This window comes from Stegastes partitus, unplaced genomic scaffold (assembly GCF_000690725.1).
Source record: "Stegastes partitus isolate 25-593 unplaced genomic scaffold, Stegastes_partitus-1.0.2 Scaffold435, whole genome shotgun sequence".
Classification (NCBI taxonomy): domain Eukaryota; kingdom Metazoa; phylum Chordata; class Actinopteri; family Pomacentridae; genus Stegastes; species Stegastes partitus.
In genome coordinates, this window is record NW_007578166.1 from 416,905 (window position 1) to 441,794 (window position 24,890).

A 24,890-nucleotide genomic window follows, 5' to 3' on the forward strand; every position below is an offset into this window, starting at 1 on the left:
TGTCAAAGATGAGGATGTAACTGAGGTAAGGAGGCGGGTGTAGGAGTCAGGGAATGGGTGGAGTTGCTCACAAGCCCCCCCAGCACTCCCTGTATATAAATTACCTAAGACCCCTCCGGCGCCTCATCCAGAGGACTGGCCGTCTGTCAGCGCGATGCCAGGCAAAGCTGCGCCCATCAAGAAGTCCCCAGCCAAGAAGGCTGCCGAGAAGGCACCTGAGCCTGCCCCGGAGCCCGAACCAGCACCTGCAGAGGCCCCACCTGCGGAGGCTCCACCTGCAGAAGCTCCACCTGCAGAAGCTGCTCCAGCCGAGGTGCCGGCCGATGCAGCTCCTGCAGCCGAGGGAGAAGCTGCTCCCGCCGCCCCAGCAGAGGAAACCCCCGCTGCTGCTGAAGGAAGCCCTCCAGGTATCTCCACAGCCGCAAAAATACGCAGTGGAACGGATCCGACGGCTAAACTAACTAATTTTAGGTTTGATGCAAAATTGCAAAAAGTTTTTGGGGTTTTTTTGTCTCCTGTAGGAGTTATAATGTTCCTGGTGAAATTGTTTCAGAGAGGTGTTGATTGCAGATTTTAAAGGTTGACATCTGAGCTGCTGTTAAATTTTATTACATTGGATCATTTTATATAGTCCATTAAAAAAAAAAATCACTTAATGAATAATGCACTACAGTTCAACAGCACCATAAACTACTTCCATAAAAATGATTACAATTTTTTTCTACAAAATTGAACTATAGTTTTTGTAAAATAAAGTAAGATAAACTTTATTGATCCCTCGCTGGAGAAATTCACAAGTTACATCAGCCAGATACTGATGAAGCATACTAAGAAAACAAGAAGTACAACGAAAGTACAATAAAGGATTTTTTATTTTTTTTAAAGGATAAATTTAAAAATACAAAGTATATGCACCTTTCACATGTACAGATATGCATGAGGGTAGTTTTCTCATGCCGATCTGTTATATTCTGCAAGTTTTGACTAGTCCAATTTATTAAATCAAGAACTAAGTGTAGTAGAAGTGGCCTCATTTGCTTTGTATTTGCATGCACCTGATCCAGACCATGACACCCACGAATTACAGCCTCTAAAATCCAGCAGAGATTCTGAGTATAAATGGAAATTCTAAGTGTGCACAGTGTGACATTTCGATGCTATTTATAAACGGTGATGTCATGACACTAACTCAGCTTTACTAGTTTTGCTAGGAACTGATAAAATAGGTGAGTGCATTGTACAAACTCGCTGTGACTACTTTCTAAAAGAAAATACTCTGCAGCCCTTTGACACCTGATGTTCAGCACTTGACCCAGAGCCATTGCTCATGCAGCAAAGGAGATGTCAGCCACGCCAGGGAAGCCCCATCACTTTTTAAAACTGTTAATTCTCTCCTAAAATGAAGCCTGGGTTTACTGTAAAGAAACAAATATTGTATTGTAGAACTGACCATGTGAACTCTTAATGCTTTTATTCAGGCTTTGCAGATTTGGACGAGATTATAGAACTCTTGAAATAGTTAAACCTAACTCAGAGAAAACCGCTGATACCCACATTAGTGAAGTGACTTTTATTTGCCCTTTTTACTCCTCGATTTACTGCTCCATCATCTTTCGCCATAAATCTAACATCAAATATAATTGCTGCTGTAAATCACATTGCTATTAATGACCATTTTCTGGCTAATAATTAAATTAGCCATTGTTAAAGTCTCTGCACTTTAACAATGAAGAAGTAATGGAACAAGTAGCAGCAAAAAAATGCACTGGACTTTTATGAAATTGCAAGACCCATCAATGACGTCTACTTCACCACCCAGGAGCTGGTGAACTCAGAGGCAAACCAGTTGCATCTTTATGTTCATTCTTGTTTAATCTGCCTTCTCTTACTCTGTCTGCCTACATGCAGCAGACTGCGTTTCTGGCGTTCAAACATTCTGTTCACTAGACTTTGGGTGGTGAAGTGCGTCCGTTGATGGGTTTAGTGGAATGGCATATGTTTCTTTTTTCGCCCGCTAACCTCGACATGTAACCCCTAACTTCAGCTGACGCCCCTGTGACAGAGGAAGGAGCCGACTCGACAGCTCCCGCTGAGGGTAAACACACACCACAGGCAGCCCGTGCGCACAAGCTGTAATCCAAGATGTGTGCTTGTGTCCTGCTGTGATCTACACGTGTTGTGTTTATTTCTTGCCCGTTGTGTTTGACCTACTGATATTTCTGTCTGTTAACTTCATCCACTGTCAGTTTTCTTTCTTTTCTGATTGTCTGATGAACCCACCCATGAAGTTTCTCTTGGTGGACGTGTAAAGGTCTCGTCCAAATGTCTCCAAGGTTGTGCTCAGGAGTCAGATTCTGGCTCGTTGTTCTTGTTACTGTGAATGTCCCCACTGCTCTGTCCTGCTGCTTGCTTCAGTGGAGAAAATCTTGATCGAATGAAGTACAGACTGACTGATTACCTGCATGAGTACAGTTTCATGCAACTTATTGGCTTCTCTAATGGCATTTTAACACTAGCTGCTGCTCCTGCTGCTGAAGATGGTGCCGCTGCTCCCGCTGCAGATGCTCCAGCAGACGGTAAACATATACCACCACACAGATAGCATCTCTACTACTTTTTTTTTTTTTTAAATGCTACCAAACAAGTGCTAGCCATCATGCCTTTCTTTCTTTGCAATGACTTTTTCGCAAAACTTTGATCCTCCTGGTGTCTTTCCCAGTCTAGTAGCACATCTAAATCTAAAATCAAATCGTGAAAGTTTTGAGAAGGTTCGGGTTGAGACATCACCATATGGAAAAGATGCCCTGGATGTCTATCAGGTCCTTTGTCGCTTTTGTTTGTTTCTAAAACAACATTAACCTCCTGCTTATTTAATGCTAGCTGCTCCAGCTGAAGCTGCTGTAGTTGAGGAGCCGCCCAAGGCCCCCACACCTCCACCTCCTGCAGGTAACACCAGCATCTCTGTGGTTTAGCTTTGTACTGCTTTACACATTATGAGGCATTATGAGGGGGACTGGTCGAAGAGCTCTCTTTAAAACCAACAATATTCAGTTTACCATCACTTATGACAACAGAAAAGCATCAGATAGTCTAGTTTGAGAGGCTGGGAGCTGCAAATATTTGTTATTTATTCTTTAACAGTATTATGTAACGTAGCATCATTATGTAAAACAACATAATGCAGAGGTGATAATATAATAATAATAATAAAAACCTTGTTCTGGCTCTCCAGTTGTAAAGATTAGCTGCTATTCTTTGTCTTATAAACTGAATATTTTTGTGTTTGGGACCTCCGAAGACACCACCTTGGACTACAGTAAATATGTGATGGATTTTTTTTTTTCTGCTGTTTTCCAATAATTCATTGTTTAACTGAGAACAAATACCCTTCGTGTAATCATGTTGTTAATGGAAAGCATGTGGGTTCCATTGAGTTATTTTAGCTCATCCTTCTCTTGTCCAACTCAACTTTCATTAATCTGCATTGTTTGAACCCCCTACAGTCCCAACCAGCGCTCCTCTGGAAGTAACTGTGGATGATGTGAACGACTCCAGCCTCACCATCAAGTGGACAACGCCAGCGACCATTGGAGACTCCGGCCTGGACGGATACACCATTGAGTACTGCAAGGATGGAGGTAAGTCTGCGTATGTCTATCTGTGTGTGTGTATGTGTGTGTGTGTTTGTACGTGAGACCGTGAGGCTGCACCTGTCCACAGAGTGTCAGAGGCCACATAGACTCAGAGCCGTATACGGCAGGCATCAGTTCAGCGGCTGTCACTGTATCTCCTGACACCACTTTTAGAAGTGCTCGTTTGCTCGGATGACAGCGTGCCTTCTGAGGTTTCATCACAGTGGCCAAAGTGTACTTCTTATGGGCAGGTTGTTTGTAAACTTGTGTCGACAGGTGATAAACCACCTAACGTGCCTCATTAAGGGGTGTTTTATATTTTGGAGATTGAAAAATATATCAGATGTATTTGAGAAGATTTCTGGCCGGCTGGACCTTTATTGCACATCACTCCTGTGGTGGTGCTTCCATCTACTGCCTAGCTTCATGGCCTCCAACAAAGGCAACAAAAATAGAACAATATTTGCACCTTGTTCAAGCTACGACGAAATTTATACTTCTAAATGAAAATTACACCAAAACTTCTCCCACTAACACGAACCCTGTTTTATTGCCTGCAGCTACAGACTGGGTTGTAGCTAACGAGGAGCTGACCCCAGCTAACCGTTACTGCATCAGGAATCTGACAACCGGCGACCTGCTGCGCGTACGCGTGGTGGCTGTAAACCCCGGTGGCCGTAGTGAACCTGGTGCGCTTGCTGAGCCTGTGCCGATCCGCGAGGTTGGGGGTAAGTAGCAGTCATTGTCATTTCTCCAACTGTACGCACACTGCAATACAAAATTTGTTCCCATCTTTGCATCTTTACCACATGTTGTTGTTCTTGTTTGAGAAGGAACCAAAGGAGCAATAACTTTGTCTTCAAAATGAGAGCTTTGTTTGTCTGTTTGTAAGTTTAACTGTGCACAAAATGCCCAAACCTGCTATTGGATAGCCTCACAAAAATCCCCACTAAATCCCTACAGTCAAAACAACATGCGTCCATAAAAGATACAGTCAATAGTTGAAGCTTACAGTGGTGTAAAGACAACTTTGAAAATGTCTGTCTCCAACCTCTTTATCGGGAGATCTCTGATAGTGGTAACTTATGACCTATCCTTAAAATACTCATGTTGCAACCAGGGAGGCAGAGGTGGTATTAACAGCCGGAGTCTCAGATGGACGGCACAGATGCATGGGCATAAATCCCACGGGTGCTGACAAGTGCTTTCATTAGCTGTAAATCATGCTTTCACTCGCATGTACGCACATCTTCAGCAGTGACTGCTGGATTGACATCACAAATGAAACAGTCAAGCTCTCCAATTTTCGCGTCTGCATTTATCTTTCATGAAATAAATAGCAGCAGACTGTGCACCTTTGTTATCTGATAGTTTCATCCTGTAAGCTATTTATTCAGCACTTTATAACAAAGATTTTCTTTGCAAAAAGACATTATAAATACTGATATATAATAAATATTCATGATACATTAAAGCAATTGCATTAGGAAAAACATGCACCTTGCAGAAGAACGGCAAAATGGCCCAAAACAAGCATCTGAAAGCACCGAGAATGGATGGAAGAAATCACTGAAGTTGCCCACTATGAGCCCTGATCATTATCCAATCAAATCTCTGGGAAAAGACCTGAAACCCACATGTGTTTGAAGGCACCGTCAGGCCTAAGTGTCCTAAGTGTCCAGTGTTGAGCCAGTCTTCAGGATGATTTAATGGCAGTCAGGAAAAAGACTACATTTGGCTAATGAGGCATCTGGCAGTCAAGTTATTTATTGACATCAACCTTGTCACTGCAGCCTCACTGCAGCTTTGTTTATGGCACTGCCGCTCCAGCTGTCCTTTTGTCTGACGCAGGTACGGCTGAAGGATATTATAACACATGCAAACCAATATCTATCATATTAGTCACATTTTTGTTGCGATTACATTTTCATTCAACCAGTGTGGCTCTAGAGATACAAATGTTGGTCTCTGATTTGGTCCAGACTTAAATATCTGCGGATAGATTTCCTTTCGCAATTTGGTACAATTAGTATTCATGAAAGCCTCAACTGCACCGTGCTGAGTACTAATTAGCACATATTAGCATGCTAACGCTGTAAACTGAGATGATAAACATTATATCTGACAAGCATCGGCAAATTAGCACCATCATTATGACAATGCTGACGACAGCAGTTAACTTAAGTCTTGTTGAGTTTTAATATAGCTGAGTATAAAATGTGAGTTCAACAAAACTGTTTTTTTTTTTTACCTTGAGAAAAATATTTGCCATCTTGTAAAAAAATATTTTCATGTCAGATAAGAAGTCATTTCAAAATACATGCATCCTCAGTTCAGGTCTACTACTATCTCTGTACAGGCTGAAAATGTCCCCAAAAGCATGTTTGAGTAATCATTTGTTTAAACCAGACTTGGTTCTGTTGCCATAGTTGTGATTCTCCGGCCGCACTGAGTCACATTGACGTAGCATTGACCTGAGCTGACATGCCCCAGTTATCCACATCCAGAAACACAGCTTACTGTCTGTGAGTACATTTCCTGGTTGGTGTTCAAAACGCCACAAACAAACAGGAACCTTTGGTGGAGAAATGCGGTCATGCAGTCAGAAGTGCTGGTCAACTGAGGGGAGCGAAACACGAGCCTAATTGATGGATTCTAGGTGGCTTGTAAATTCAGCTGTGTGTCAGTCACGCTGTCCGGACCACACAACTGTCCACATGTACAAGCTTCTGATGAAGACACGCTGTCCTACATATGCTGAAAGCCCCCCACAAAGACACTTTATCCAGAGACAAAGACAGATTATAGATGGTTTGCAGGAAGACTTGCTGGCTGCTGGATGCTGTACCGCCAGCAGCACTTCAGGGCATTGTTGGGAAGTGTGCTGATTAGCAGGGATTACTGTTTGAGCCAAATCTAGAGGCAGACATGATCTTCTTGGGAAATGATGGTTCAAGGAGGCAGATCACTGCCTGTGCAACAGTGATATAGTGACAAATGTAAGGACAGAGGGGATGCGACACACTGGGCAAGACACCAAGCTAGACTTAGTGCAACTGAGGGAGAAAGTGTGAGAGGATGATCCCAGTAGAAGATGGACACGAGGCTGATGGGGGATTGAGATATGAGGACATTTTGAGTGGATGAGGAGAAACAGGCTGCAGCAGAGTAAAGGAGATGATGGAGAGCAGCAGCTTGGTGGTTTTATGTATCCACTAAGCCCAGTGGGCTTTTCAGACATTTGCTGCTTATGCAGAAACATGTGAGCGATGCTGTTCCTGATACTTAGCACCCGACAGGAACGAAACTATTCAGCATCGTGGCTGGGTAGATATCTCGCAAAGTCTTAACCATGATGCAGTTCCACCCATATGATTTTATTCACAGCCAGAGCCTACCAGAATTTTGTTGCAGTGGACTCAAGATGGGATGTTGGAGCTCTCCAGTCAGCTGTAAGTGCTGACATCTTCCTGCTGTTTTCTTTGTGCATAACACGGGGGAACACGTGTCAGCGCTCATCCAAGACTTTCTCGTCATCAAAGTTATTTTAGGAGCTACTGGATGCAGGGTCTTCCTCTTTTGCCTCTCTCTGCCCAGATACTACACTTTTCTTCAGACACCCAGAAACTTTGTCTGGCTAGATTTCTTTTTCCTTCCTTTTTTTTTTTTTTTAAATGCACGATACAAGTGGAACATAACCATGCATGATGGTGGACTGTAGAGTGTAATATTGCACCGGGACTGAATTTTAAATGTGGTATCATGAAACTATACTCTAACTATTTTCCATGTTTCGCTTTTTGCAAGTATTCTATAACATCTGTTCTGTCTGTGCTAATAGCTGCAGCGAGCAGTTGTTTTGATTATCAGTTTATAAAATGTTGACATAAAAATGTGATTCACAATTTTTTAGAGTCCATAGTAATGTTTTTTAATGTGCTTGTTTTATTCAATCCAGATTCCAAAGTCAAGCTTTTATATCTGGTATTTATATGACGGGAAAAAAAATGCTACAAATGATCACATTTCCAAAGCTAAAACTTAAAAATATCGACTATTTTTGCTTACAAAATTGTACCAAATTCTTATTGATCCATTATCTAATTGTTGCAGCTGTAAACTATAATCTACTGTAATAAATAATACTGTAATCTATAATAAACTGTAATCATCATCCACTCCATAAGACTCTAAACAAGTGTTTATAGCATCAGCTTCACCATGACAACTGTTAAAATGATTTTCGGTGACGTACTTGCATGGTTGGACCGTATGAACTAACTTGAGGGTTAATTTTAGCTCCTTCAGTCATGTTCTCTTGACAGCTTTGCCTTGCAGTGAATGATCTATTTGAGTCTTGTTGACCTGCCATTTTGAGCATATGTGACCCCACTTTGAAGGCTGAAGTGGGACATGTGCACCAGTTTGTACGCCGTTGACTGGTAATGCTAGCTCATGCTGGCAATTGGATGATTTATGTTCATGTTCAGATGAAGTCATTTGTATTTATATGCACTAAATCAGCTCAGTTCATCAGAATATAGAACACGGACGAGGCAGCAGATAAAAATGTGCTTGACTTGACTTTTCAGAGCGTCCCAAGATCCGCCTGCCACGCGCTCTCAGATCTCGTTACGTCAAGCAAGTTGGAGAGCAGATCAACGTGGTGATCCCGTTTCTTGTAAGCCGGCACACACGTACATGTACAACCATGTAAAACAAACACAGCTGACAGATAAGCCGTTACATTTTACCTCGCCTTTCTTTTTCCAACTTCTCAGGGAAAGCCCAAACCTGCAGTGTCCTGGCTTAAAGATGGTCAGCCTGTGGACACCAAGAGGGTCAACATCAGGAACAGTGACAAGGACAGCATTGTATTTATCCGCACAGCTCAGAGGGAGGACTCTGGCGTTTACGAGATGGCAGTTAAAGTGGACAGCTTTGAAGACAAAGCCACCCTCACCCTTCAGATTGTGGGTCAGTCAGAATGTAAACAAGCATATGCTTACATGAAAAGTGTCTGTGTGACATGTGTAAATGGTGACTTATTCCGGACCTCCCCGGTGAATCGACTCAGCTGGCTGTCCGTTTGACTTCTTGGTTTTGAGACTTGTGACTTGCTCTAACAGAAATTCAAAGCATTAGACAACATAAATGACACCTCTAATACCGGTGCCCTTTGACCCAGACTATCTGAACGTGCCGTCAGCTGCCGTGGGCCGGATGTTGGAGGCATTACGCCTAAAATATACAGTTAACTTCTGATCCTACGCGATGGGGAGACACCTTTCATTGTTCTGACGAAGCTGCTGGTTATAATTTTAATAGTTTATGCTTACAGTAATGTGTCTCCTCAGAGCGGTCTGGCCCTCCCGCGAGTGCGAAGATGGTGGACAGCTGGGGCTTCAACGCTGCTCTGGAATGGACTCCTCCCAAGGATAACGGCAACACAGATATCACCGGATACACCATCCAGAAGGCTGACAAAAAGACAGGGGTACGGTGGATGTTTACAAAAAAAATACACAATTACATCAACCAATTATGCTGTCAGACTGTGTGAAGTTGCAGATGTAAGGCAGGATAGTACACATGTGTAATTTAAGGTCTGACTTCTTCCGCTGATGCTGATACCATCACTGCAGCACCAACATGGATGAATCGTATATGATCAGGCCATATCATGCATTTATCTGTGTTTTCATTCTTTGTTTCAATATGTGCTACAAACAGCTGTAGGACGATCCAGTTCTGGATGTTGTCGGTGGAACAGTTTTTTTTTTTTTTTTTTAGAAGAGTGTTAGTGAAAAGAAGAGCATTTTTCCAACTAGCTATATGTCTTTTTCACTTAGATGAATCTCTGCCAGCATAGGAAAGATTAAAATCCAAGCTGTATAGCAAACATGAGAAAGGAAAACTGGAATTGGATCATATATTTTTTAATCAGCGACCATGGAGGACAATTTTGGATGTTTTGTTTATTTATCAGTGGCGGTAAGAGCCACTTTATCGCACCTGGAGCGGAATGCTGCCAACAATATACTGTATAAACATGCAGTCTTGATTTGATTTTATTCACAGCTATGTTTGAAGTAAAAGCAATAATCACACACATAGATATTGCATATGCACATATGCACAGCATTTAACTATCAACATGGGTTAAAAAAAAAAAAAAAAGAGGAGTATCAGGGTACAAGATGTAAAGAAAATGTGAAAAATACAAAACAAAGGATTCAGTAAGGACACACCACTCTACGATTGCATGCTGCACTGAACTGACCAGTCTTTTGTGTGTCCACCTGCAGGAGTGGTTCACAGTGCTAGAGCACTACCACAGATTAACTGCCACCGTCTCAGACCTCATCATGGGCAACTCGTACTCCTTCAGGGTGTTTGCTGAAAACCAAGTGGGCATCAGTGAGATGAGCGCCGTCACCAAGGAAGTGGCCACCATCCAGAAGACAGGTGTGATCTTCTTGCTGTACACAGTACTTTAATTCCTCTGTGGTCAATTTGTTTATAAGAGAAAGTTTTATGTTCATGAGTTGCAGTACGTCTGTGAGAGTGTAAACTGAAGTGAAGCCTTCAGGAGTGGAAATGGAAATGGCCTTGGCACTGCTTTAAACACAAGGTGGTAACTCTTGTCTGCCAGGGCACGGCAATACTGAAATAAATTTTGAGAGGCTGCGAAAACATTAAAACAGGTGGCAGAGCTGTGTTACTGCGTTGCTGTGTCTGTGTGTGTGTGTGTGTGTGTGTGTGTGTGTGTGTGTGTGTGTGTGTGTGTGTGTGTTTGCGTCTGAGTGCCAGCATGTGTTTTATATTTACCTGTGGCAGCTACCCTGCAACAAATGTCAATGGTGATGTGAGGTCAGAGTCTGTGTATATCAGTAGTGCTCTGTGTCTTAGTGCTCTGTACTTTCATAGTAGATTAAATGAAAAGTAGCAACACATCAATAGCAAATTACTTACATCTCCTATATCACTACATTTGAATATTAATGTCAGCCATATTGGTCCTTTCTGTTGTTTGTTAGGGTTTTGCTTCTGCAGTCTATGTTACCAAATGAACTTGCCAAGCACTTTATAAATACTTTGTTACTGGTTGTGTAAGTATCATTACCTCAAACTAAATAAATGTTTTTTGCAGTTTGGTACTTCTTCTTTTATTTATTATACATTTTTAAAAATTTTAACTGTAGACGGGGAAGTTACCATATACAGTAACTTTATTAATCTTGATTTGCAACATTTTTTTTTTTTTTAAGTCACAAAAGTAAAAATATCTTGAAATATCCTTCAATAACACCTAAGGGTTGACATTTTATTTCAAGGAGTGCCCTATACAGGGTTAACCTTGCTTTGTGTATTCACAGGTATTGTCTACAAGCCTCCTGAGTACCAGGAACGCGACTTTAGCGAAGCACCAAAGTTCACCACTCCCCTTAGTGACCGAGCCGCCACTGTGGGATACACCACCAAGCTGCTGTGCTCTGTTCGTGGATGTCCTAAGGTCAGGCTCACACTCTTACACTTACTGTGTAATGTCTACGGTGATGTGGGGTCAGAGGAGGTACATGTCTGTGCTGTTTGCACAGAGGTCCATGAATAGGTTTAACAGAATTTGCAAAAGTTTAAATATTTTCTCATCTGAATGACTATTTGTGGTTTTCTTAGTTTTCTATGACAGTAAATTAAGATGTCTTTAGACTATTGGTTGGACAGAATAAGCCACCTTGGACATAAGGACAGTGTGATAGCAATAGCTCACTATTTTCTGACATTTAAAAGAGCAAACATTTAACCATGAAAATAATCAACACACTTTCATGAATCTTTTCAAGATAGTAGTGTAACATGTGATTGGATGTTTGGAGCACATGCGCAAAGAACAAACCAAAATCTGCCTGGTGAAATGGACTTGCAAGGTGTGTCCAAAAGCAATATAGGGAAGAAATAGCCTGGACAGAGTTGTACACTTAACCTTTGTACACCAACAGCAGTCCGCATCTTAAAGTTTCACATTTTGCAGCATTTTTTTCATTAACCCTTGTCACTTACCTTACGCTAAAACCAAACATCAACTCTTCCTTCTGCGGCTCATGATTTTTCCACGTGGTCATGAATCAAAACATAAACAAACAGTGTTATTTGAGTGAGAGGGCAGCCCCAAAGCTTCTCCTAAACCTACCGAGACTTTACAGAACCTTGTGACTTCATGGATCAATCAGATTTAACTCAGCACAAGTGAAGTAGGCGGGTCAGTTTGTGACTGAAAGTAAATGTGTTTCACACGCTTCCACAAAGACATGACTGGGGAACAAATTTCAGTCTGGCTGCATCATAAGGAGGATGTGGGGAGACATCAGTTGATTCTAATGAGAAAAGCTCAGTGTTGTGGTTCTGGCTGCCGCCATCTTGGCAGTGTTTGACTCCTTTTGACTTCCTGCTAATCCAGAAATGAGCGAGGAGGAAGAGTGTGAGTGGAGCTGAGGTGGCTCATGCAAACATCTCTGTTACTGTCCTGTGATGACCCACCTGTCACTCAGTGGTGGCCACAGCCTTAATTATGAAACAGATTTGAGCCTTAATACAATTTAAACAGATGAGTTGTTTCAAAATTTACTTTCTAAGAGTTGTCATGAATGGACCAATTAACTGCAGAAACCAAAACAGTTTTTTGTACCAGGCTGTAAACGTGGTTATTTAATGTGGGCATTTTAATATGGAGATTTATGGGGATTGACTCGTTTAGGTGCCAACCTCAAATACTGGCTTCATTTTTCACATTTGTTTGAAATTTGAAATACTTCTTATAATAAAAAAAAAAAAAAAAAGCACAATATTATTTTCCTGAATTGAAAAAAGTTTTGTTTTTACCGAGGACTTTCGATTAATCGTCGGATGTGGGATATACTGTTGCAGCTGAGGTATTAATAACACAGCTAAGAGGATGTGCTGTAGAACCGAGGCAGGGCTTGCTCTGGAATGTCTGTGTGAGGTTTCAGTATGTCTCTCACTGTTCTTGGCTTCCACTGCCCAAGTTAAACTTATCTTTACAGTTGCCTGACAGACGTAGAAAGATTAGGTGGCAGGCCAGGGTGGAAATGCAGTTGATTATTCACCATAGCTGTCCTTGGCTTTTCCCCAAGGACGACAGCGGTTGGACGGTCTTCACATGCCACTATCTGTTAGACAGATGTTTCAAAAACAGCTGAGAATGTCTACAAACAATTGTGTGGGTTTTTTTTTTTTCTTTAGTGGTGCATTTGTCTGCATGTGAGGACAATATTTTACACCAAGGCTCATCGCAGGCGCCAAAGACAATGTCTGAAATAATAACAAAGACCTAGTTATTGGTTTATGCTCTGTGCTTGAAATAGGATTCTGTAGACTAAGATGTGAGTCTTTCTTGCTGTCTGTGGACCAGAAAGTTTGCAATCAGAGAAACTGAGTAGCAGCAACTGTGTGAAAACATATCCATTGTTCATCTGTAGGGGGACTATGGAAAGAAGAGCTTGTAATCCCCCTTTCATACATGAAACCCTCTTACTGTGACTGTGTACCTAACCCATGTTTAACCTCATACATACAAAACTGCTGCCACAGACGAATCCCATTCATAAACTAAAGTTTCTCCTACATCACTATAAACCATGTAGTTGTCAGTTTCTCCCAAACATTCACTCTCTCTCCCCCGCCTACTTCTGCACACTCGTCCTCTTTAACTTCATCATTTATATGGCGACTATAAATAAAATTATGTTCTGCTTAGTGGGTTGTAAGTGTTTTATAGCATGTGTTTATTGAGCCACTATCTCTTCCATGGCATGGACGGAGGAGACTGTTGAGGAGGTGCAGCAGAAAGGCATGTTCAGTAGTGTGATAACTTGTCCCGCTGTCTCTGATAAAGAGCTGTCACATACAGAGGCAGAGACTACATTAGAAGCTGTGAGAGGAAAGATAAGCAGGGAAGACAAAGAAGAGACAGTGATAAAGACTATGGCTTGTTGTCCTGTCATGGTTAAGTGGAGACATTTCTGTATCGCAGAAGGTACTATTTTTGCCACCTGTCCAGACCACAGCTCTGGTGTCAGTATGAATGAGTCTCTGTATGTGTGTGGACAAACGTTACACAGATTTTGGTTTAGACTGTCTTTGTTTAGCTGGTTGCCTCTGTCATTTAAGCTTTGAATGTGAACAGGTTGACAACACTGTGTCAATGTTTAGGATGTACAACTTTTGTCATGTTCACCGTCTTAGTTTAGTGTGTTAGAATCCTAGCAATTGCCGTTTACCATAAAAAACAAACCACAGCTGAGGCTCATTAACATTTTACAGGTCATAAATCATGGTGTTGGACAAACCAGGTGACAGTGTTAGATGAAAGGTTCACCGGGGATCACCAAAGGTATTTACATTTACCAAGGGTTAAGGTTAGGGGTAAATCTCACACAAACCCACAAATGTCAGACTCCTAGTGTTGCTATAGAAATACTCAGTGGATTGGTAAAGTTAGTAAGACTCATCATCTCAGTATCAAAAATGTCTGTGCAAAATGTTATGGCAATCCATCCAACAGTTCATGAGATACTTGAGTCCGGAATAAAGTAGGGGACTGACTGATCAACGTGGTCAGCCATGGAGCCATGATGCTAGCATGGATAAAATTGGATTTGCTTAAGTTAATTTTCTATGTGCATGCTTTTAAAGGCTTGGTCCGAAGTCCACCTAATGCATCAATCCAATATTCTCATATAACTATAGAGTTTGATGTAAAACACCAACTCCTTGTATGTCATAAAGCCTGCAGCTTGAACATGTGTTTAGCGTGTTGGTTTGCAATGGCATCATCAGCATTAACAAATATCAAGTATACAGTAATCAGTCTTCAACCGAGGATGGTAAAAATAGTAAATGAGCCGACACTAATATAGTGCTTCCCTACCTTAATAGACAAAAAACTTGACAATTTTGCCTGTCAGCCATCCGTCAGCATTCCAGCGGCCCACGGGGAGCACCTTGGGATTCAGTGTCGTCGTCACATGGACGAGGAGGAGCCAGGGCTGCCATTAGCGAAAAGCCAACTCAACCATCTAAATCACAGCTGGTCCAGTGTGAAAACATGTCCCTGGTTTTTGTCATACTGGACATGCAGCTGCTTCAACAAGTAGCGTTAGTTTTCACTTTGTAGTGTTTGTTCAGATTAGTTTAAGTTAAACTAACCTTGACCAAAGAGTTTTAAATCAAAGATCAGAAAACGATGCAGGAAAATGTCAACATAGAAAAGAGAATTGCAATGCCAAAGCTATTTCATTAAACTCTAAATCCCTCTACAAACAAAATTAGTTCATTCGATATTAGCCTTGGTTTCTAAACCTTAAACCCTGCAGCTTAGACGGTGGTGTGCACACCTGCAGAGCCAAGAAAACCCAGTGAGAGGCCACTTGTTTCACACATCATTGAGGAAAGTTGGAAGCGGTTCTGAAATGCATCAGTTGAGGTGCAACTCAGTAATCAGAGTCACCTTGCATGAAGTTAGGCCATGAGGTAATCCTCACAGGGAGCGTGCTACTGAAACCCAAAGCAATAGATCTGGGGTCAGGAAAAGGTTTATGTTTCTCCCACTCTATCCAACTGTCACACTCAGCACAGATGATCTGAGCTCAGTGGAAGACAAGCTGAAAACAGACACGACACAGTTGCTGTGTTAAAAGCTTGTACTGATCAAAAAAAAAAAAAAAAAATCCGATTGGTGAGTTTATTGAAATAAACTTGTAATATTAGAATTTCCACTGCAGTTTTCAACTTGACAGAAAGGAAGTCAGCATATTGATTAGTTTGGATGTCTCTTGTGATTTTGAAAAGCTGACAGCCCCTTTGGTAAATGAACTGACTCCTATTGAAGGAAAACGTGTCCAATATAGAGAATCTCATTTAAGAGCTTAAACGAATGTTGTAAAATGCTGATCTTAATACATAAAATGAAATATTTTTCTTCTTCTTTTTTTAAATTAAATAAACCTTTTATTGTACTCCATATTGTGTGTACGCTACCAGCATTATTAATGTCTGCAGTTTTCATTTTGAGTTTTTATTTTGCTTCTGCTTTTATGCCGTGGTGCTACAAAAAGAATTTCTAATTGAAAGACAGTAAAAAATAAACAAAAAAGAGCTGAACTATAATTGTAAAGTTCATTCTAGGTTTCTGCTTCCATTTTAAAAATCAGCACAGGTGCTAATGTAAGTTCAAGACATGAGCATGAGCTGAGAGGAAATTTTAGAATTTGTCATAGCATCAATTTGCCTAAAGACAAATATAGAATAAAGAAGGTATGTTTGAGGAATGGAAATGTTAATGAGTATATAAATGTGTCCTCTCCATCTCTCAGCCAAAGATCGAGTGGCTGAAGAATCAGATGATAATTGGTGACGACCCAAAGTTTCGTCAGCTCTCCAACCAGGGCATTTGCTCCCTCGAGATCCGGAAGCCTTGCAGCTTCGATGGAGGCGTGTATACCTGCAGAGCCAAGAACGCCCAGGGAGAGGCCACCGTCTCCTGCAAACTGGAGGTCAAACGTATGTATCTCTTGAAACAAGAGAGGAAAATATCAACTGTCCCCCGAATATTATCCTCCAAACCACTATGAGATGTTGTAACTGTAAAGATCCACAGGTATTTATCTATGTAAAATTCAAAATTTTTAACTTTAACTTATGTTCTTCTCCCAACAGAGGTTATTCTTCCAGACGGTGACAAGGAAAAAGGCAAATAAACCAATAACTAAACCTATAGAGGTAAGAAACAGAACATTAATTGGTAATTAAGTTGCTAATTTTACCAATTAATTCATGGAATCAGTTGCCCATTGATTTGATTAGGCATGTGCATCTTGCACTTTCATAAATGTGCAATGAAACATGTACAAAATTAAGCAAAGATGTCGTATAAATCCATCTAAAGACAACCATCCTACTCTTGACTGTCCCAGCCCCAGTGTTGTGTTGTTATTCTTTCCAAAGAGCATCAGCAGGGAGCAACTGGACTTTTCTTTATGGTTCTTGAAGACGTTCCACCAAGAGGCTTCTTTAGTTCTGACTCAAGAACTCAGGGAGCCTCTTGAATGCAAGGTGAAATGTCTTCAAGAACCAAACTGAGAAGTCCAGTTGCTCTCTGCTGAAGCTCTTAGGATAACCGTGACCTGGATGACTGAGAATCTCCACAAACATGTTGTTATTCTTGATGGTTTTCCAGTTCACTTGGCAACACCTAAAAGAAAACCTGAACAGACCTCTTTCTGGCCATATACTTTGGATCATAAATGATCATAGGAACATACAGACTTCTTCTAAACCCTATAGGATGCCAAGCATCTCATTTGAACAAATAAATGGACCAGTGTCAGAGCCTTTGCACAGAACAGACAACAACAGCCCTCCCTTGTGCTTATTTCCTTGTGCGTTGTATAAGTTTGTGGCTTTGTTCTCCACTCAGCCCCCCATTTCTACATAGGTGGGTTGAACAGAAGCTGTTAGCATCCTTTAGGAGGCTGGTCTTGACCCAAAACTTCCATTCACCAGTAAGCGTAGCATAGGCATTTGTATGCAACTGTGCAACTTTTTCTTTCCTGCAAGGATGAACTGACCCAGCTCAGGTGTTTTAAAGGAAGCCCAGATATGTCCCTTGTAGCACATTTCAATGCTGTATATTTGTCTCATAAGAAAATATATCTCTCATTAGTTTTCTTAAACTCACTGTATTACATTAAAACCAGTAACAACCAATGTTCCCATCCCTCCTGCCCTCCTCTTTCCTCCTCATCTCTGCTCTCTCCTCTTAACCTTTCTCCTCTGTACATCTTGTACCCTGGTTTTAGATGTGGTAATGTGCCAAAGATTAATGTCAGCATAAAAGAAATGCCAAATTTGATTGTTTTTACAGCTTTCGTCTTTCTATTTATACCTACATTCATGTGTTGGTATTGGCGTTTTAAATGCTCGAGTGGTGTAGCCTTTCAAGGAGCCCCGGGAGGCTTTGCTTATTGTGTCGCATTGAGTGTTGACAAGAGAGGCCCCCACTAAAGTCTTTTAAAAAAAGCATAAAGTAGTAAGAGACCGTGGCAAAATGAAAAATAGGAGAGACAAAGAAAAAATAGAAGGGAAGAAAACACTTGAGAAGGTAAGAATGACAAGATATAAGACCAAACATGCTGGTAAAGAGATGCACTGGATAGCTGGAGGTTGTAAAGGAGTTACAGAGTGAAGGATAATCGTTTAATCTTACTGCAAATACATGCCACTGGTTCTTTTTACACGACTGTGAAACACAACCTCTTTCCACACCTACTTTACATTCAGAACATGTAAGAAAGGAGCCAATTACATTAAATAATTTCTAGATGGCAGTGTTTTTCTCTCTACAGTTATGTGCTGCTGTCTCCTTAATCTTGACTAAAGCCTCTCTGGACTAATGAAATACAATTTAATTAAGGCAAAAAAACATTTTAAAAAATCACAAAACACATCCATATGTGATGCTTTTCGTGGGATTCTTCTATAACTCGTACATGCAATTTGCTTTTTATTTACATTTTCAAACCGGTGACTGCCTGTGAGTTTAAACTGCTGTTCGGTTGAATAGTAAACTGCAAGATTTATAAAGTGAAATCAGTGGAAAAAATAATTGCTACTGTAAAGTAAATGGCATATTTAGCAGGAACTGTTTTGATTGGTGGATCATGACTTCTAATGAGTATTTACAGCACCAGGACAGCCCAGAGGAATATTTTCCTGCTCAGTCTCTTTATTTTCTCATCAGAAAATCATCTTCTTATTTGGAGATGACTAAATTCTAACCTATTACTCCTAAACCTCCCTTTAGGAGAAATAAGGAGCAAAGATTAATGCACTTTAAGATAAATGATCTTGTCCTGTTTGAGAATTATTTGAGATACACAAGAAAAGCTTCTTTTGTTGGACTCATCAGCATCTTTGTGTTCTTCTTAATAAACTTATGTAGCAATAAATAGACAAATAAGAGAAAAATCCCTGCTGACATTGGACGAAACGAGGGGTATATCCTAGACAGACAACCAGTCATACTATTCTGAGTGAGTTCAGAAACATCAATTATCCGTGCATGTCACAGAGGGACAACATGTAAACTCCACACAGAAAGGCCCCAGCCGCCAAGTGGTTCAGACTCCTCCTTCTTCAACCTTCTTGCTGTGAGGCGACCTCCTAACTTCACGCTGCCTCTTCAAGTTACCTTCATGTACTAAATCTTTATTACAAAATCAAAACTTCCATCCAAACAGATGTGCAATGGAAAGAATTTTTTTTAAGTATTAGCATATAAAGGAAATCACCACCACAGCTACATAAGTAGATGTCACAGTCTCAAAAGTTATTACTACTTATTCCAATAACCGCACATCCTTAGGTCTCCACATTTGAAGTTGGAGGATTAGATGTATGATTGATGAGATATGTAAAGAAAAGACACTCACGTTTATTAGGGAGATTAGTAAGAGGTCAGTGAGACACTGAATTTCCCAAGTAGATCTGAGAAGTGAGATAGCTTTGAGAAAAAATTAAAATACACAGAGTTTAAGGTGAATTTGATGACTAAGACAAATTTATCAAATTGTCTAGGCTCGTTTATATGCCAGTTCAGTTCAGTTTTACTTTCAAAGCACCAATTTACAGCACGTCATATCAAAGGACCTCACATATATAGTAGATTAAGACACAATTATACAGAGAAACCAAACATATTCTACATTTCCTTTAGATTCCTCTCGCGCAAGCAATCACAACTTGGTTACAAAAGTACTTCATTCCAAATAGAGAAAAGAAGTCTTTTTATGGGATTTGTTGATAGACGTCAATTATAGTTGGCACAGGTCATCAGAATGCATCTCAAAGTGGCCACTTTTGATCAAATGTTGGTGTCCAGCTCACATTTTATTTTGCAATTGAACAACACAACGTTGTTTTAGTCACATGTCCAGTTAGAGGAAGACTGTAGTGTCATTTTGAAAATTTACCTTGAATACAGGGCCTCAATATCCCCGCTTTGACACTGGCAAATAAACTGGATGCAGTTGCTGTGCTACATGCACTCTGCAAAGTGACCTTCAGTGTGGTCAGGGACACAAGTGTGTTCACACTATACTGTAAATGGGGTCACATGCCTTCCTGACCACCCCCCCAAATGAGGCTCAAGCGATCAGATCTTAATGCATTCTCAATGTGTTTGGATGCATTCACACCTGTATTTACAGCTGTCCTCTTGTGATCAGATTACCAGAAATGTAAACTGCGCTCTATAAATGACGTGATCATGCTAGTGAGTCTGTACAGAGTGTCAGGATGTTGTCCCATACGGCCATACATGGGAGGGCCCCTCGAGGAGGGAAAACGAGGGATTAGGCGGGGAGCGCCTTTGGGTGGGAGGCAGCAGTGATGTCAGCGCGGCACTCCACAGCTTCTAAAAATGACTCCAGATGATGTGACACACAGCCAAACTCTTCACATTACCATGAGTCAACAGGCCAAGTGGAGTGCTGTGAGAGGAAGGGAGAATGGGCTAAGGGGGCAAAAACCGAGCCAGATAATCCTTGATGGAAAATACCCAGAGGATCTCACAAGCACACACACGCACATTCAAGGCCTTAAAAAAATCAACACACACATTGATGGCTGAAGTGATTAACACCTGATGACCCCTTTAACACTCCTCTTTCTCTAATTATCTTTCCATCAGTGCCTTTAAAGGACCAGCAGAAGTCCAGGTCTTATGCTTTAAGGTGAGTGTGTGTGTGTGTGTGCTGTGTTTACTGTTTTGTGAGGACCCAGACCTGCTTACACAGGCACATTGTAGGGATACACCTGCCCTTTGGGGACGTAAGCAAGTCTTCAAGATAAGTCATAAAGATTTAATGAATGTAAACATAATCCAATGTCCTGCCAAGTGATGCAAACACAGTATGTTTGTGTGCCCCTAAAAGAGTTGAGGTCATTTTTCAAAAAAGTGGTACATTACACATTACTTCTTACTTTTAAAAAAAAAATGCATTATTTGTCTTATTAACTCCCTGCCCTCGAAAAAAGTAAATCATTGCAGTACTTGATACATTTCTTTTACATTACACAATATAATGTTAAGCCTTAGTCTTGCTCACATATTAGCACAAGTCCCTATCCTTAAAAGGAGGACATCCAGAAGGTCTTTCTTTACACTCTTTATTAGGGTGTTCTCATAAAGCTAGTCTCACATAGTCTGATCATTCTATGGACCCAGGAAAAAAATGATCTTGGTTGTTTGTACTTTTTGAACCAATCACAATTTTCTGGGGTGGAGCTAAGCCAAAGATGCTCGACAGTCTTCTCTCAAAATAATGAGGGAATTGTTTTGGTGGAAGGTTTGCACACAGGGAGGCGAGCACTGTCATTAAAATAGCTTTTTCACCGAAACAACTAGCAGGACTGCCTTAATGGATGATCCAAATACTTGGCAAAACTTCAAATTTTTAGTGTGGTAGGTTGCTACTCTAGACGTTGTTGTTGTTGCAAAAGGCTTTTTGAAAACAATGCAGACAGTGGAGGGGAAAAAAGAAAGCGGGCTGAAATGCACAGCAAATGGCAGGCTTCTGCCCCACAATCTACATCTGGTGAGTTAGATCTTCACGAAGCAAACAGCAGTGTTGGTAAAAACCAACCCAAATAGCTGAAAAAAGTGGCTGCACCAACAAGGCTCAACTGCATGTGTAAAGCCCTTTTTTAGTCATTAGATGCATAACATTTTCAGCTTCACCAGTCTGTTAAAGTGATGGGAATCTGTTATATGGCACTGGAAGTAGGCTATAATGCCTTAAAATAAAAGTAGCAACCGTTAGCAACTGAAATGCAATGTATCAGGTTTGGAACAGTCATGTGTAACGCGTTACTGCAGTACTTGTAGACAAATGTTATGTGATTTCAGTAATGTATGTGTTAAGAGTAATGTGTTCCCCTTAACACTGACCCCCAGCATGTAAAAAAATCCCTCTAATCTTATGTCTCATATTTCTTCCAGAGTGTTTGAGGAGTTGAGAAAAAGTTGTGGTGGGCTGTGCAGCATTGTGTACATAATGAAGAAAGAGACAAAACAACACACCGACATCTCCACATCTATTTCTACTTACCCATCCTGACTTTTTCACTACTTCTAGTGTGCAGGGAAGACACACACCATCCAGTCTGTCTACGTTAGCAAAATGTTGTATGTTATTTTATTGGTGACATGTTTGTAAGGTTATAGTTGCCATGCTTTGGGCCTGTGCCCATTTGCTGTTTGTTACAGTATATATGTACTACTCAATAAAACTGAATTCTTGGAGATGGTATTGCAATGACTGTATGGATGTTCAATAAAAATTGTATTTTATTATATATTATGTGGATTTCTGCACAAATTTCAAGGCACAATGACACACTACACATGCTTTTAAGGACTGTCAGATTTATGGTACAAGTTTTCTAGCATTATCACGATGAGGCATAGTAGTAAAGAGAGGAGCCACCATCAGCAAGAGTCCAGTGATGACCACAGCAAACATAGCGAACGCAGAAGGAGTCACAGCACTGAGTAAATGTCACCTCGCAGCAATATTACTTCTTCTACTCCCGTGTTTTTCTTCCTGTTTTCTACCCAAGTTGTCTGGTCTGTCCCTTGTGCTGAAGAGAAGGAACGTTTGCACGTCGGACCTCTGGAGTTGTTGTCTTTTGGTCAATATAATGTTGCTGATATTTCACTCCCTGTTAGACCGTTGTTAGTCTCCACTTGAAATCTGAAAAGTGGCAAAAAATGGCATTTTAATTTTCTATGGTTCGTGTTTTTGCCCCTGGAAGATATGGGTTTGTACATAATGCTGGCTTTTTGAAAAGTAGCATGTGTGAAGTTATTGGTCAATGAAGATGTTAGAAACGTGATGACCATACAGATAGGTTTGGATTTATCCGGTCAGGTTTCAAGATCCATATCTAAACTGTCTGCTACCACCTTGAGTGGTACTGAGTGGATTTTTTAGTTTTTTTTTTTTTTTTTTTTGTCATATTCCGATCTTTGGTAAATAAAATCTGAAAGAAAAAAAAAAAAGGGATTTTTGGATGTTGTCATAAGCCCAAAAAAAACCAACCTTAAAAACACTTTCTACACCATTCTAGTGGGATAAGCTACAACATCATCAAAAGCTGTCAAAATGCCCCTTTTAACAAGTCTGTAAAATTTGTTCAGGGTTTGAAAACAGTTTACTTTCTCTGTCCAGTTGTTTTAAAGCAATTGCTGGACTTGAGCATATCTGGACTTACACTTCTGGTCATCACAGGTTCTTATCCTATTTCTCTGTACTCTGTAGGCATGAATTGAAAGAAAACTTACACTTTAATTGAAAGGAAATAAAAATTGGTTTCTATTAATGTTGAACTGACCTGAGCTGAACCTGTCGTTCAAGGCTCACTGTCCTGGTCTTTGTATTTTGTTTTTGTTTTGTTAAAATCTTTCCTGTGTGTTTTCCGTTGTTGTGTCTCCCATGATTTCCTGTTTGTGTCTCCCTCTGAGTGTCAATGTGTACCTTCCACATCCCTTTTCAGCTACTTCCTGTTTCATTTGGTAACTGCCTTTGAAATCTTGTGTTGCGAGTGTTTTTACTTCTGCTCTTTGTCTGTGTTTGCCTCCTTTTTTGATAGTTTCACAGTGTCCCGTGACTCACCTGTGTCTGGTCTCCCCCATCACTTCTCTATATATAAATAGTCTTGTCTTTGCCTTGTCTAGTCTATTTTGTCCTGTTTGCCGCCCTCATATTCACCTGCCTGGATTTTTTTTCTCTGTGATCTTTTTGTTTTGTACCTTTTTGGGTTTCAGGTTTTGCATGTAGTTTCATTGGATTCCTTCCCCAAGCTATTGATTGTTTTCCCATAGTCGCAAGTTTGTTTAATTTTTTATTTTTTTTTGCCACAACCAGTCTGCCATCAGTGTCTGGCATTGGGCCCTATGTATTGATTTGCCCATGACAGTATGAGCTAGCCAAGAAACTGACCAAATGTAGAGTGCAGACTGACGGCACTCACATTGTTAGAAGCAACTGTGGCCTTAAAGGCATGGTTTATGCAATAATTTGAGCCTGTGTTCAGAGCGGCTTGCATTAAGAGTCTCTCCTGGAAGGTGTGGCCTTCATGGACACTATGAGTCCTGCTCAGCCAGCCCCAAGAATGCTAGTCTTCACCCAGCCCCAGAGTTAGCCAGCCATGAGCTTGCTTATCTCCTACCACCTTCAGCTTTTGATTTGGCCAGCCATCGGCCTTGTAGCCTCCTGTCAGCTCCAGCTCCTGAGTTGTCTTGCTGTCAGCCTGCTAGCCTAATGCCAGCTCCAAAGTTAGTCAGGTTTTGGCCAACTAGCTTCAAGCCTGTCCCCATGTCAGCATGTTCCTAGGTTGCTCAGTTCCAGTCCATTTCATCAGTGGGCTTAATCTGCCAGTTTCTTGCCTGATCCTGCCCAACAAAATCCCTAGTAGTCACCCTCTGGGAAGCCATTTAGAAGGAAATGTGACACCCGTAGACATCATTCTGAACTGCAGCTCAGCTCCTCGACCTCAGCACTACCTAGCACCTTGACCTCATCCCCACCAAGCGTCGTGGAGGTTTGCAGCCCTGCAACCTAGTCAACTCTTCTCCTGTTCCTGAGCCTGGATCAGCTTACAGCACTCCCCTCACTCAAAGCACTTGTCGCTGTGTGGCAGAGGAAATGCATCACGTCTGATCTTTGAGTTTAGTCACTTATATTCTACACAGAGCCTCAAACTGTTGTCTTCTTTCCCCACAAGCGCAATGGGTGATGCATACGCACTTGTGCTCTTGTTGATAACACCTTTTCAACAACTGATGGCCCATAGAGTTCATCAAGAAACTCCTCATCAGGATGCCCATCAACTACTACATCACCACTAAAAGGCTGAATTGGGCGCTGTCTTGGCAGATGCACATAAGACTTATTAGTACCAGCACTCAAAGCAGCTATTTTAGCCATAGCTTCATCATGCTTATCACTCAGTTCAGATAGTTTGGCCTGAGGATCAGTCATGGGGTCCATCTCTGCACCTTCAATTGGACTCAGTTTGTCATCACTGCCTCTTCCGACATAGCGAAGTGTCTGTAGCTTAATACCAGATTAGGATACAAAAAGTCTCCCAGGAGTCTCTCAATTGGTGCTGTGG

The 24,890-nt window shown here is 41.1% G+C and overlaps 1 protein-coding gene across 1 annotated transcript; it reads left to right on the forward strand.

The window, feature by feature from the left end:
- Window positions 1-130: 130 nt before the first annotated feature.
- Window positions 131-23,096, forward strand: mybpha (myosin binding protein Ha). Its single transcript, XM_008286155.1, has 12 exons — window positions 131-407; window positions 3,504-3,638; window positions 4,193-4,360; window positions 8,225-8,313; window positions 8,414-8,609; window positions 8,990-9,129; window positions 9,941-10,100; window positions 11,012-11,148; window positions 16,028-16,214; window positions 16,371-16,433; window positions 20,404-20,446; window positions 21,715-23,096. The coding sequence occupies exons 1-10, from the start codon at window positions 155-157 to the stop codon at window positions 16,409-16,411; spliced, it is 1,506 nt and encodes a 501-aa protein (XP_008284377.1). The 5' UTR covers window positions 131-154; the 3' UTR covers window positions 16,412-16,433; window positions 20,404-20,446; window positions 21,715-23,096.
- The last annotated feature ends 1,794 nt before the right edge of the window (window positions 23,097-24,890 follow it).